This window comes from Euphorbia lathyris, chromosome 9 (genome assembly GCF_963576675.1).
Source record: "Euphorbia lathyris chromosome 9, ddEupLath1.1, whole genome shotgun sequence".
Lineage (NCBI taxonomy): Eukaryota > Viridiplantae > Streptophyta > Magnoliopsida > Malpighiales > Euphorbiaceae > Euphorbia > Euphorbia lathyris.
Genome location: NC_088918.1, coordinates 74806184 through 74820339, shown reverse-complemented (window position 1 = coordinate 74820339; position 14156 = coordinate 74806184). Strand labels below are relative to the sequence as shown.

At 34.3% G+C, this 14156-nt stretch overlaps 1 protein-coding gene and 1 pseudogene across 1 annotated transcript; one reads left to right on the top strand and one right to left on the bottom strand.

Moving 5' to 3' along the window:
- Positions 1 to 479: 479 nt before the first annotated feature.
- LOC136206871 (pentatricopeptide repeat-containing protein At3g22470, mitochondrial-like) lies at positions 480 to 4931 on the top strand (annotated as a pseudogene).
- A 413-nt stretch (positions 4932 to 5344) lies between these two features.
- LOC136207431 (pentatricopeptide repeat-containing protein At1g63330-like) lies at positions 5345 to 13442 on the bottom strand. Its single transcript, XM_065998685.1, has 3 exons — positions 11352 to 13442; positions 6184 to 7956; positions 5345 to 5630 (listed from the first exon to the last, which is right to left on the bottom strand). The coding sequence occupies exons 1-2, from the start codon at positions 13440 to 13442 to the stop codon at positions 7159 to 7161; spliced, it is 2889 nt and encodes a 962-aa protein (XP_065854757.1). The 3' UTR covers positions 5345 to 5630; positions 6184 to 7158.
- Positions 13443 to 14156: the final 714 nt, after the last annotated feature.

Here is a 14156-nt window from a genome sequence, read left to right as displayed (position 1 = left end):
TAAAAAAAATAGTAATCCACTGTAAAAATCACACAATAGAACGCTTTGGATAGCGATAAAAGACGATTGAGTTTAACATTGAAATCAAAATTCCCAATTTTTTCAATTTTGTTAGATCTGACCTTCTGAATTTTCATGGTGTTTCATTAGTCCCTTCAACTTGCTTAAGATAATCTATTTATCATTTGATTTGGTAAAGTAATCTATTGGTCTCATGAACTTATTTACAATAATCTATTTGTTCATAAACTCGTTTAAAGTGATATAAATTATAATTTATCAAAATGAATAAAAAAATTCAAAACTTAAAAAATAAAGGCATAAAATTCGTGATTCCAAATTTTTAAAACAAAATAGGTAAGTTACATATACTTCAAAATTATGGAAAAAAAAAAGAAGGCAGTGATAAATACTAATTTGGAGGCCGTATTTAATAGTTTATTATTAAAAAAAAAAAATCACAACTTTAGATAGAGAAAGAAAAAAGTCGAGTGAGATTAACATTGAAATCAAAATCCCCAATTTTCTCAATTTCGTTATTCAGATCAGATCCACAATGTCAATGCTCACCATCACCTCCAGACGCCTTCTTCTTTCTTCCTTTTCTCTGTTTCATCACATTCCGGCTTTCATTTCTCCCCTCCATACTCATAACTCTGCCGCTGAAGTCCATGAAGCTGTCTCTTCCTTCCATAAGCTTCTTCGCACCAAGCCCCAGCCTTCTGTAATCGAGTTCACTAAATTGTTGTCTTCACTGGTGAAGTTGAAACAATTTCAGACTGTCATTTCTTTGTCCAACCAGATGGAATTGGTGAGTATTAAACCTAATGTTTATACTTGTAACATCTTAATTAATTGCTTCTGCCATTTACAGAGTGTGGATTTGGGGTTTTCTATTCTCGCTAAAATTTTGAAGCTTGGTTTTGAGCCTGATATTATAACCAATGGATTATGCAGAGATGGTAAAATTGGTGATGCAGTAGATTTATTTGATAAAATAGTAGCTATGGGTCATCAACCTAACGTGCGTACTTATAATGTGATTGTGGATGGTCTATGTAAAATTGGAAAATTGCATCTGGCTATGGGTTTGCTCAAAAGAATGGCTGAGAAAGGTTGTGAGCCTGATGTGGTAACATACGGTGCCATTATTGATGGTTTTTGTAAGTGTAACCAAGTTGATGAAGCATTTGAACTCTTCAAAGAGATTAAGAGTCGAGGAATTTTGAATGATGTTGTCACTTACAGTTCACTTATTCATGGTCTATGCAATTCCAGCAAGTGGAAGGAAGCTTCGGTGTTGTTTGAAGAGATGTTGGAAAGGAATATAGTACCGAATGTAGTGACTTTCAGTATATTAGTTGATGAACTTTGCAAAGATGGAATGATAATAAAGGCTCAATCTATTTTAAGCAGACGGGTGTTGAGCCTGATGTCATTACATATAGTTCGCTTATAGATGGATATGGCCTTCATGGACAAATGCATCTAGCAAGGAAACTATTTGATATGATGATGAGAAAGGGTTGCAATCCCGATCTTCACACTTATAATATCTTGATTAATTGGTATTGTAAGAAGAAACACATTTACGAGGCAAAGCAACTTCTTTACAAAATGTCTTCCACAGGTTTAATTCCTAACAATTATACTTATAGCTCTCTTATTTACGGCTTATGTCATGTAAGAAAACCTTGGGATGCCTTGGAGCTCTTTAAAGATTTGTGTGCAACTGGCTATCTTCCAAATGTTGTAACATACTCAACTCTCATACATGGCTTTTGTGAAAATAGACACCTTGACGTAGCATTCTCCTTATTTCATGAAATGAAAGTGACCAAATTGAATCCTAATATAGCTACATACAATATCATAATTGAAGGCATGTGCAAAGCTGGAAGGTTTAAGGATGTAAAGAAATTGTTGTCTGAACTTTTTATTGATCGATTGCACCCTACAGTTCAGACATATAATATAATAATTGATGGACTTAGCAAGAGAGGATTCCTAGATGAGGCATACCAGATCTTCAAAAATATGGATAACAATGTCTGCTCGCCAGATAATTGTTCTTATAATGTGATGATTCATGGATTTCTTCGGTGCAAGAATTTGGCCGAGGCAGCAGAGCTTATCCGTGACATGCGTTGCAAGGGCTTCTCTGCAGATAACACCACATTGGTGTTGGTAGCTGAGAATAAAGCCATTGTGAAATTACTATGAAAAGTCTTCGTGCATATCAAGGTGAGATGATGAGTTGAAATTTACATTTATTACACTGGATTACAAATTATGTTCTACTGCTCTAAATACTTCAATTCGATTTATTCTAGTACGAGTCATATATAAGTATAAAGAGTCAATCAGAATACTTTGCAGGGACTTTGTGCTAGGGATAGAAATTGTTGTGCTTGATGGATGAGAAATTATTTTGAAGAACATGTATGACTTGAAACCTGCTTGACTTGAATGCTCTGTGTAGGGATAACTTTTAAAATTGTACTGAAATGAATCTTTAGGTCAAATAGTTATATTATATGACAGCCTATGAGAAATTCATTTGTAGGTGGAGAATAACTTTTAAAATTGTACTGAAATGAATCCTTAGCTCAAATAGTTATATATTGAAGTTTCTTTTGAAACCCTTTCACCCTTTATGTTGTTTGTTATATGCATTCTTCTTATTGCTGGAGAAAGGGAAGTCTGCTGTTTGTTGGCTAATTAGATATCACATTGTTACTCTGAAGCATGGACACGCCGGCACCCTCACGTATCGCGTGTCCGATACGGTTCCGACACGGACACGGCCAGAAACGCCTGGGACACGGTGTCGGGGCCGTGTCCGTAATATCCGAAAGTTGGACACGCGTATCAGTGAAGGATACGCGTGTCCCAGGAAAAAAAAACTCTAATTCTTCAAATTGACGCTGTAGAAGACAATGGCGTCGGAGGAATTTTTGGAGAAAGGGGGTAAGACTTACGCCGCGTCTGTTCAACTCCAAAGGACAGTCATCGATTGAATTTTTTGAATGATTTCTTCTTCTGCTTATCATCTGTTCAACTCCAAAGGATATCGATTCTTATTTCCTAGCCTAGGTCATCGATTGAATTTCCTCAGATATTTGAAGAGCCAGAAACTCCAAAGGACATTGATTCTTATCATCTGTTCAACTCCAAAGGACATCGATTCTTATTTCCTAGCCTAGGTCATCGATTGAATTTCCTCGATTCTTATATTACAAAAAATCATATATAAAAATATGTTTTTAATATTTATAAATGTGCCCCAATATTTTTATTATTTACACGTATCCCCCACGTATCCGTGTCCTGTGTTTTATAGAAATGACGTTTTCCGTGTCCGTGTCGCGTGTCCGTGTCCGGGCAACATAGCATTGTTATCATCAATTTCTTTAGCATTTCTAACATGGAATTGAGGACTGGTCCGACTGATTTCCTTATTCTGCCTTCTATATGCTGAAATGTCTTTTCTGAATATAACATCCATTGTAGAGGTAAAGGTTATAGAGTAGATATTTTGATAGTTATGGCTTCAGTATCTGAATTGTATTTATTTTCAACTTATCGCTATTTTCTTTTTTGGTTTTGTTATCTCATAATCCAAAAAGGTTCAATGCTTAGTGTCTTGAATGAGAAAGACAAGGTTTAATTTCGGGGTAAGGCTCAAAATTGCTGCTAAGGTTATTCGGGATTATCAATCTTATTGCACAAAATAGTCAAATTTTGTCCCCATAGTATAAAATTTAGCTTTACTATACACTCATTCATGGCAGAGAATTTAATTCATCTTTACCCTTTTCTAAGTCAATGTCGACGAAACTTAGTGCCGGAATTCCTTAAAAAAAGGTAAAACATTGAGCTAGGATTTTGACCATGGACCAAAATTGAGCCGTTTTGCATGATGGTGAAAAAATATGACCTTATCCCCATAATTTATTTAACTTCACTGATATGCTCTTCTTTCCTTCTTGCCCTTTCCACATTATTATGCAAATTACAATCGATCTTTATTTGCTTTACACTGTCCTTGTTGAGCTTGAGGTTGAATGCAATTTATTGTGCTTATATCGGTTCATATTATAGTATTTCTGGAGAAATTTGTATTTTTATCTTGCTAGTTATTTTTATTGTAGTTTTATACATTAATTAAGGACATGCTGGAGTGATGGGCCAGTCTCGTATCTATCTCAATCCTAGGAGGTAGTTTACTCGCTTCGGTCCGTCTTTGACTGTGAATTCCTTTTTTCCAACAGCTTAATGAAGCTCGGTAGGGTTCTCGCGGGCAAGCCGTAGTCAGAGAAGAAGCTGTTGCAATATGACTTGCATTATTTGTTGGCAATGAATAGGTAGCTCTGTTTTGCTAGGTTCATAAGAGTTAAAGATTTTGATCCTATTTGCCTTGTATATGCTTATAGGTCGATAACAAAAATTTAAGTTCAGCAGCAAATTTTGGGTTAAATTTATATACAGTAGGCAGGAGTGCTTGTTATTTACTGTCTCTATGGTGGTTTGAAAGCAGGCAAATACATCGAAAGCTAACTTCAGCAGTTGTTCATAGAGACCAATTATCATAGGATTGGATTCCAGATCAGGATTTGAGGGTGTAGGTCGAGCTAGAGCGAGAGGGAGTTCAAGCTGAGCCACGATTGAAAACAGGTATCCAAAGGCGAGCAGAGGTTCCTTTCTTGGGTGTACTGAGGATCATCTCATGCATCAGTGAGTTCGTTAAGCAATTCAAGTGACGGGTTGTTTACACATTTGCAAATTAGGATATTATAGTTGCTTACCATTGAATTTTTTGTTATTGGTACTCTCCAATGTATTTTAATAAGAGTCTAGTAGCTAGGTAGACAGATTTACTGTTATTGGTACTCTTCAACGCTTTTAGTGCTTATATTGCACCTTAGATCTGGATGTGTTTTAATCTCATTGGTAATCTCATATCTAAGCAAGTTCAGGGGGGTCGCTAATGGACATCTCCAAAGTTTAGGATGATTGAAAAATTGTGAGAGCTAATAATAAATGAAGTTGTTGGATGTTGCTTGGAAACACAGTTTCTATTGCTTGTCTATGAGTTCAAGCTCTGGTTTCCGGATAAAAGAAGTCAAACAAAGGTATCTCATCGTTTGTTTGTTTTGTATTTTGCCATCAAAAATTGTGAATAGGAGAAGTTAATTGAAACTATAATTCTATATACTTGTAGTGCAGCTTGTGGAAGATCATAGATATCTTATTATCTCATCTTCTTTTTAGATGCATATCATCTGCAAATGAATATTGTTCTTTTCTACAGCTTATGTTTGAAGACAGCTTACTCAATGAAACTGAAAGAAACAACAGTTTGTGGAATGGTTATTTATTCAACAGAATGTTTCCATGATAGAGTACACAACAAGACTATGCCATTTCTGACAAAAATGTGATCTTTTAGAACTTTTTTACAACTTAGGATGAATAATAGTTAAGAGCATGCAGTACAAATTGAATTCATTTTGGAATTCTGACTGTTGCTTTAAGCATTGGTTCTTCTTCATCTCATCATCTGCAACTGCAACCTCCTCTCCTCTATACGGATAGATTCTTAATCCCAATACACCGCACTCAAGGACCTGAATGAAACCCAAATCAGATAATAACAAATTATAATTAATCAACTACAAAAACAGAGATTTCAATGTAACATAACACCAAGGCTGCATCTTTTATATCTAAATCCTTTCTTTGTGCCAATGGACTACAACACCAAACAAATATTTCAATGTAAAATAAGCCCTATCTAGCATCATTTAGTTCTAAATCCTTCCTTGTGCCATACAGTGCCAATGTTATCTCTTCTACTTTGAGGTTTGGTCCTGTATTTCATGAAAATCTCATACACAAAATTTAATTTTGGCAAACAATCAAGTAGAGTCATGCTCAACGTCAAAAATTACAATAGAAAATCGGGAAGCTCAATTAGATCATCCTTCTCTGCTCCTAGCATTTCTCAACGTCAAAAATTACAGTATGCTGAAACAATTACAGTTTGACTTTCATGATCCAAATGATGTATGTTTTCACATGCAGCATGTCCAGAGACAAGTGAAAGAATTACTCAAATAAATGTTAAAAGGATAAGGCAGCAACTTTCTATCTGCGGAATATTTTGAAAAGGCTACTAACCTCTCTCAAGGATGTCAATTCATCTTTTCTTCTGCATACCCTTCAAGACAATATTTATAGTAATTTCAGAATCGCATCATTCTCCACTACCAACGCAAATGTGGTGTTATCTGCAGAGAAGCCCTTGGCACGCATCTCCCGAATAAGTTCTGTTGCCCTTGATAGATCCTTGCATCGGAGAAATCCATGGATAATAATATTATAAGTGCAGCTATCTGGCGAGCAACCACCCTTTTCCATTTCTCTGAAGACCTCATAAGCTTTATCCATGGATCCTTCTCTGATAAGTCCACTGATTATTATACTAAACGTGTAAATAGTAGGCTGCATCCCATCAACAGAAAGTCTAGATAATACTTTCTTCACATCATTGAGCCTCCTAGCTTTGAACATGCCATCAATTAGAATATTGTAGATAGTCATACTAGGCTTCAACTTGTTGACTTGCATTTCATTAAATAAGTATAACGCAACATCAAGATGCCCGTGTTGACAAAAGCCATGTAGCAAAATTGAGTAAGTTATTGTATCTGGAATATAGCCACTTGCACACGACTCTTTAAAAAACTCCAGGGCTTCCCAAGGGCTTCTTGCATGACATAAACCCCATATAAGAGAACTATATGTATAATGGTCAGGAATCAAATTTTTACGAAGCATTTCATAAAAAATTGTTTTGCCTCGCAAATCCGCTTCTTCTTGCAATACCAATTAATCAAAATGTTATAAGTATGCACATTAGAACTACAACCTTTTCTCATCATCACATCAAACACTTTTTTAACAAGACGCATTTGCCCATGTAGACCATATCCATCCATTAATGAACTGTAAGTAACAAAATCAGGCTCAACACCCTTTTGAATCATTGTTCCAACTATACATTCAGCTTTTACTATGAGTCCTTCCTTGCAAAGTCCATCAACCAATATGCTAAAAGTAACTACACTTGGTGCTATATGGTTACTTAACATTTCAACGATACAATGCCAAAGCCTCCTTCCACTTACTCAAACTGAACATGGCATGAATTAAAGAATTATACGTAATAACATTAGGCAAAATACCTTGACTCTTAATTTTTGTGAAGAGATCAAATGCTTCACTAATTAAGCTATACTTGCAAAGTCCATCAATTATAGAACTATAAGTGACCACATTAGGCTCACAACCATTCTCAACCATTCTTTTGAGCAAACCCATACCCACGTGCAATTTTCCAATTTTACATACACCATTCACAATCACAGTATAAGTATGCACATTAGGTTGATGACCCATAGCTACTATCTTATCAAACAAATCTACTGCAGGACCAATTTTACCATCTTTACATAACCCATGTATCAAAGTAGTGAAGGTTATAATGTCAGGCTCAAAACCAAGCTTCAAAATTTTAGCAAGAATAGAAAACCCCAAATCCACACGCTCTAAATTGCAGAAGCAATTAATTAAGATGCTACAAGTATAAACATCAGGTTTAATACTCACCAATTCCATCTGCTTGGATAAAGAAATGACGGTCTGAAACTGTTTCATCCTAACCAGTGAAGACAACAATTTATTGAACTCGATTACAGAAGGTCGGGGCCTAGTACGAAGAAGCGCATCAAAGGAAGAGACAGCTTGATTGAAGTCAGAGGCAGAATGATGAGTATGGAGCGGAGAAATTATAGCTGTAATCTGATGAAATGAAGAAGGAATCAAAGATGAAACTGCAGAGGAAGAAAGAAGAAGGCGTCTGGTAGTCAGCATTGTGGATCTGGCAAAACCCTAACAAAGGGAGAAATTTGGGGCTTCGCTTCTTTTCTTTTGTTATGAAAGCAATTGGGGAAAGTGATTGCAAATGCTGAACAAAGCTTATGACTTAGCTATTTTATTTGCTGTCACATTTTATATTTTCAATTTAATTTAATTTTTATTCGAGTCCGGCTCTGTAAAAATTCGGTCAAATTTTGGCTTAATAGAGTTTGACTTAATTCCGAATTGACTCGAGCACTAAACTTTTTATATTCGGCTTGAAAGCTTGCAAACAAACTCAATTATTTTTTAATTACTACATATATTTCAATAATTTTTTATCATATATATATATATTTCATTGTTTAAATTTTTGTTCATTATTATTATTATTAGTTTTTCATCGTAACTCACATAAGCTTTAACACATCAAAAAATGACACAGAATAACTTTAATCTTTCATCCATCTATTTTTCAATATCTTCAACATGCTTGCTTTTAACTAGAAACTTATTTTTGATAAATAACAAAATATATTACAAATTTTAATATATATTTAAGTGTTTTAAATTTTTCTATCAATTTACATTTTCCAACCACAAATAGAATCTACTATTAAGAATTTTGTTTGTCTAATATGTTACTTATTCTATTTATGTATGATGAATTTAATTAAAACTTGTTAAAAGCTTAATAAAAGTTCGGCTTAGTCAAAGCTTGATCAAATTCAGTTAAAGTTTGGTTGATCAAAGCTCGATTCGAGATATTAACTAATCAATATTGAGCATGCTACATTTAGTTCGGCTCGGCTCATTTACACCTCTATATCAACTGAATTGATATGAATTGTGGATGTATACTCATTTAATTTTATATTTCCATATATTATAAATTAAAAAGATAAAAGAAATGATATCATTTTTTTAAGGGATAAGTTACCAAAATATGTCTAAGGTTTTTAGGGAAATACCAATTTAGGCTCAACGTTCAAAATAACACTAATATAGGCTTAACGTTTACAACATAATATCAATTTAGGCTTAACGTTTACAATATAGCACAAATTTAGGCATCACGTACACAATAGCACTAATATAGGTTTAACGTTTACAAAATAATACGAATTTAAGCTTAACGTTTACAAAATATATCCAATTTAAACTAAACGCCACAATTAAATTAATCATATTATATTCTTTTCCTATTAACTTTATATGTTATCTTTTTATTTAGTTATATTTTCTTATTTATTATAATACAATTAATTAGTATTCTTGCACATTAAAACCTTATATTTGTTTTTCATCAATTATTCCACGACTCCTAAATTCTATGACTCATATAATATATGCAAATTAAAAGTAATTGAATATTTCGAATACTAGTTAAAATAATATTAATATATGTCATTGACTATTCAAAATATTTCGAACACTAGTGTTCGAAATATTGTGGATATTCAATTACTAATTAATTGTATTGTAATAAATAAAAATATAAAACTAAATAAAAATATAACATATAAACAGGGCCGGCACAGGACTATTTGAGGCCCTAAGCGAGATATGAAATATAGGCCCTTTATATTCATGTGACACACAAAAAAATTAATATTTATCTAAAGTTACTTTAACTTTTTGAGATATAAAATCACTAATCAAATTTTTAAATTCAATGTCTTTAGTGTCTCAATTTTCTATAGATAATAAAGTTAATCCATGTTCTTGAGTAGTATATATAGCTTTTTTTTTTTATGTTGTTTAAAGTACAAAAAAGAAAAAGAAAACGTTGCAAGATTTTTGATAAATGATAAAATATAGAATTGATAGACATACATTAAAACCTTCATAAATTAATACTCGATAAATTAATAACCTCTTTAAAATAATAATCTCTACCGGTCCCGATTTAGGCCAGTTCAATAAATTAATACTCGATAAATTAATATTTTTATAAATTAATAAAGTTTTATGGTCCCAACATTATTAATTTAAATTTTTTTTACTATATGTATTGGATTTGGAAGCTACTAAATCTCTATCTTGAAAAGCAGTAAGATGTTTAGATGAGATTCAAAAAAGATGTAATTCAACATTCAAGCAATGCTTGAAAAACATGCATATCATTAACCAGAATTCATAAGAAACACAAATAGTTAGAAGAATATTTCTCATCACATATAGGGGCTGTTCTTGATTCTATCCAGCTTGATCCCATGTTTACAATTATGAAAAGGGAAGAAATCCTATAATAGCACATACATAATTATACATACTGGGTTTTAAAATGATGGATCATGAAATTGATGTTGGCATGATAAAGGAATCAGTAAATGGAATATACAGCACTCGTAAAATACATTTTTCCTTGTAGATATATTGAATTACGAACAAGGATCCAGCTTCAACGAGCACAAGATCCACAAGTATGACGCAACTCACAAAGAGATGGGCTAATCAGAAATTACACTTGGAAGAGCTCTATCATGCGGATAGGTGTGAGATCCCTTGTTCCTAACTCTACTTCATCTATCTACATACTACAGTCTACAATCTACTCACTTAACCTTCGGAATGTCTACAAGTGCCCAACTCATCAGCTTTTCGTTGATATGTCATTGCCTTATGAGCTCTTTAGAATTCAAACTGTTGCTTCTTCTTCATCCCATCATCTGCAACCTCCTCTAGACAGATTCTTAATCCCACTGCAGTCAAGGACCTGAATGAAACCCAAATCAGATACTTAATAACAAATTATAATTAATCAACTACAAAAGCAGACCAAGGCTGCATCATTTATATCTAAATCCTTTCTTTTGTGCCAATGGACTACAACACCAAACAAATATTCCATAACTTGATACTACTATTTCTACTTGTCAGGTTTTGTCCTGTATTTCTGTAATTTAACAAATAGTTCTACTTACGTGCATGGTTACACAATCAGAGAAGATAACCGTCTGGCCCTTGCTTAAGGATTTATTCTCCAAAAAAAAATATATTAAAAGGATCATGCATCAACTTCATATTTGTTTTATTTCAACACTACATGTTCAATCATTTCCCAACACAACACAAAGACCTTCACAACAAAACCATCTTAAAATTACTATATGCTGAAACAATTACAGTTTAACTTTCATGATCCAAATGCTGTACGTTTTCACAGGTCTAGAGACAAGTGAAAGAATTACTCAAATAAATGTTAAAGGATAAGGCAGCAACTTTCTATCTGCTGACTTAGAAAAAACAAAATCAAATATGAAACTGTTGAATATTTTGAAAAGGCTACTAACCTCTCTCAAGGATGTCAATTCATCTTTTCTTCTGCATACCCTACAACAACAACAACAACAAAGCCTTAGTCCCGAAATGATTCGGGGTCGGCTAACATGAACCATCATATAAAACCGTGAAAATCAAGTCGTGTCAGCGACACAGATTCGCTCCCTCCACTCCGTCCTATCCACTACCATATTTTCCTCAATTCCCAATAAACTCATATCACTCTCGATCACCCTCCTCCAAGATTGCTTAGGTCTTCCCCTACCCCTCACCACTACATCCCTTTGCCACTCTTCGGTTCTCCTAACCGGCGCATCAAGCGCTCTACGTCTCACATGGCCAAACCACCTTAGTCGGTTTTCTCTCATTTTATTCTCAATAGATGTGACCCCTACTTTTGTCCTAATTATTTCATTACGCACCCGGTCCTTTCTCGTGTGACCACACATCCATCTCAACATACGCATCTCCGCCACCGACATCTTATGGATGTGGCAGTGTTTCACTGCCCAACACTCCGTACCATATAACAATGCTGGTCTAATGGCATCATTCTCCACTACCAAAGCTACCGTCGTGTTACATGCAGAGAAGCCTTTCTCACGCATGTCGCGAATAAGTTCTGCTGCCTTTGTTAGATCCTTACGTCGAAGAAATCCATGGATAATAATATTATAAGTGCTACTATTGGGTGAACAGCCATGCTTTTTCATTTCTCTGATGACCTCATAAGCTTTATCCATGGATCCTTCTCTGATGAGTCCACCAATTATTATATTAAATGTATAAATAGTAGGTTGCAGCCCATCATTAGAAAGTCTAGATAATACTTTCTTCACATCATTGAGCCTCCTAGCTTTGAACATGCCATCAATTAGAATATTGTAGATAATAATACTAGGCTTCAACTTGTTGACTTGCATTTCATAAAATAAGTGTAACGCAACATCAAGATGTCCGTGTTCACAAAAGCCATGTAGCAAAATTGAATAAGTTATTGTATCTGGAATATAGCCACCTACACACGACTCCTTAAAAAACTCCATGGCTTCCCAAGGGCTTCTTGCATGGCATAAGCCCCATATAAGAGAACTATATGTATGATGGTCAGGAATCAAATTTTTACGAGGCATTTCATAAAAAAATTGTTTTGCCTCGCAAATCCGCTTCTTCTTGCAATACCAATTAATCAAGATGTTATAAGTACGCACATCAGGACTACAGCCCTTTCTCATCATCACATCAAACACTTTTTTAACAAGACACATTTGCCCATGCAGACCATATCCATCCATCAATGAATTGTAAGTAACAAAATCAGGCTCAACACCCTTTTGAATCATTGTTCCAACTATACATTCAGCTTTTACTATGAGTCCTTCCTTGCAAAGTCCATCAACCAATATGCTAAAAGTAACTACACTTGGTGCTATATGGTTACTTAACATTTCAACGAACAATGCCAAAGCCTCCTTCCGCTTACTCAAACTGAACATGGCATGAATTAAAGAATTATACGTAATAACATTAGGCAAAATACCTTGACTCTTAATTTTTGTGAAGAGATCAAATGCTTCGCTAATTAAGCTATACTTGCAAAGTCCATCAATTATAGAACTATAAGTGACCACATTAGGCTCACAACCATTCTCAACCATTCTTTTGAGCAAACCCATACCCACGTGCAATTTTTCAATTTTACATACACCATTCACAATCACAGTATAAGTATGCACATTAGGTTGATGACCCATAGCTACTATCTTATCAAACAAATCTACTGCAGGACCAATTTTACCATCTTTACATAATCCATGTATCAAAGTAGTGAAGGTTATAATGTCAGGCTCAAAACCAAGCTTCAGAATTTTAGCAAGAATAGAAAACCCCAAATCCACACGCTCTAAATTGCAGAAGCAATTAATTAAGATGCTATAAGTATAAACATCAGGTTTAATACTCACCAATTCCATCTGCTTGGATAAAGAAATGACGGTCTGAAACTGTTTCATCCTAACCAGTGAAGACAACAATCTAGTGAACTCGATTACAGAAGGTCGGGGCCTCGTATGAAGAAGCCTATCAAAGGAAGAGAGAACTTGATTGAAGTCAGAGGCAGAATGATGGGTATGGAGCAGAGAAATGATAGCTGTAATCTGATGAAATGGAGAAGGAATCAGAGATGAAGGTGAAAAGGAAGAAAGAAGAAGGCGTCTGGAGGTGGTGGTGAGCATTGTGGATCTGAATGCCAAACCCTAACGACAGCAGATCAGAAATGCAGAAAATTGGGGATTTTGTTATCAAAATGCTAACCCTAAAGAAAAATATTAGCCATTTTATCTTCTGTTTCATTTATTTTTATTTTTATTTGTAATTATTTTCTGTTAACAATTCTAAGGCATAAGCCGGTGAATGTTGATAAAATGATAATGTTAATTTATTTATTTTTGGTAATAGGGGTCAAAAACCCATAAACAAAAAAAATCAAATCGTAAGCTTAAAACTAAAAGTGGACACGGCGACCGTAGCAGCACCATTAATATCAGCATTAATGATATTCTACTGGTCCGCAGGCGGCACAACACATTTGTAATCCTGCGGAATTCGTCAACCAATTAACAACTTTATTACCCCTTCTCTGAAAGTATAAACCACTTCAGTATCCCAATTTTGCTTCAGTAACGTTTGGTATTGCTCAATCAGCCAGTAATGGTGGTGAAAACAACTCCTAGTACTTGATACCAGCCTCACAGCCGTTTGGGAATCAAATTCAATAATAACTCGTCTAAAATCCAATTGCCAAACCATTTTCAATCCCCCAAAATTCCGCTAGAACTGTAGTACATATACTTAAGTTATAAACGAAACCCATTTTCAGAAATTCACTTTTTATATAAAATTTAAGCTAAAACTTTTAACTTTTTGTTTGAGCAAATTTTTTTAACTTA

Excerpts from the sequence above, each read along its gene's own strand:
- LOC136207431 (XM_065998685.1), bottom strand. The coding sequence starts at position 13,442 with ATGCTCACCACCACCTCCAGACGCCTTCTTCTTTCTTCCTTTTCACCT. Across the intron at positions 7,957-11,351 it reads AGCGAATCTGTGTCGCTGAC|GGTTTTGCCAGATCCACAAT; the intron begins ACGACTTGATTT and ends TCCCTTTGTTAG.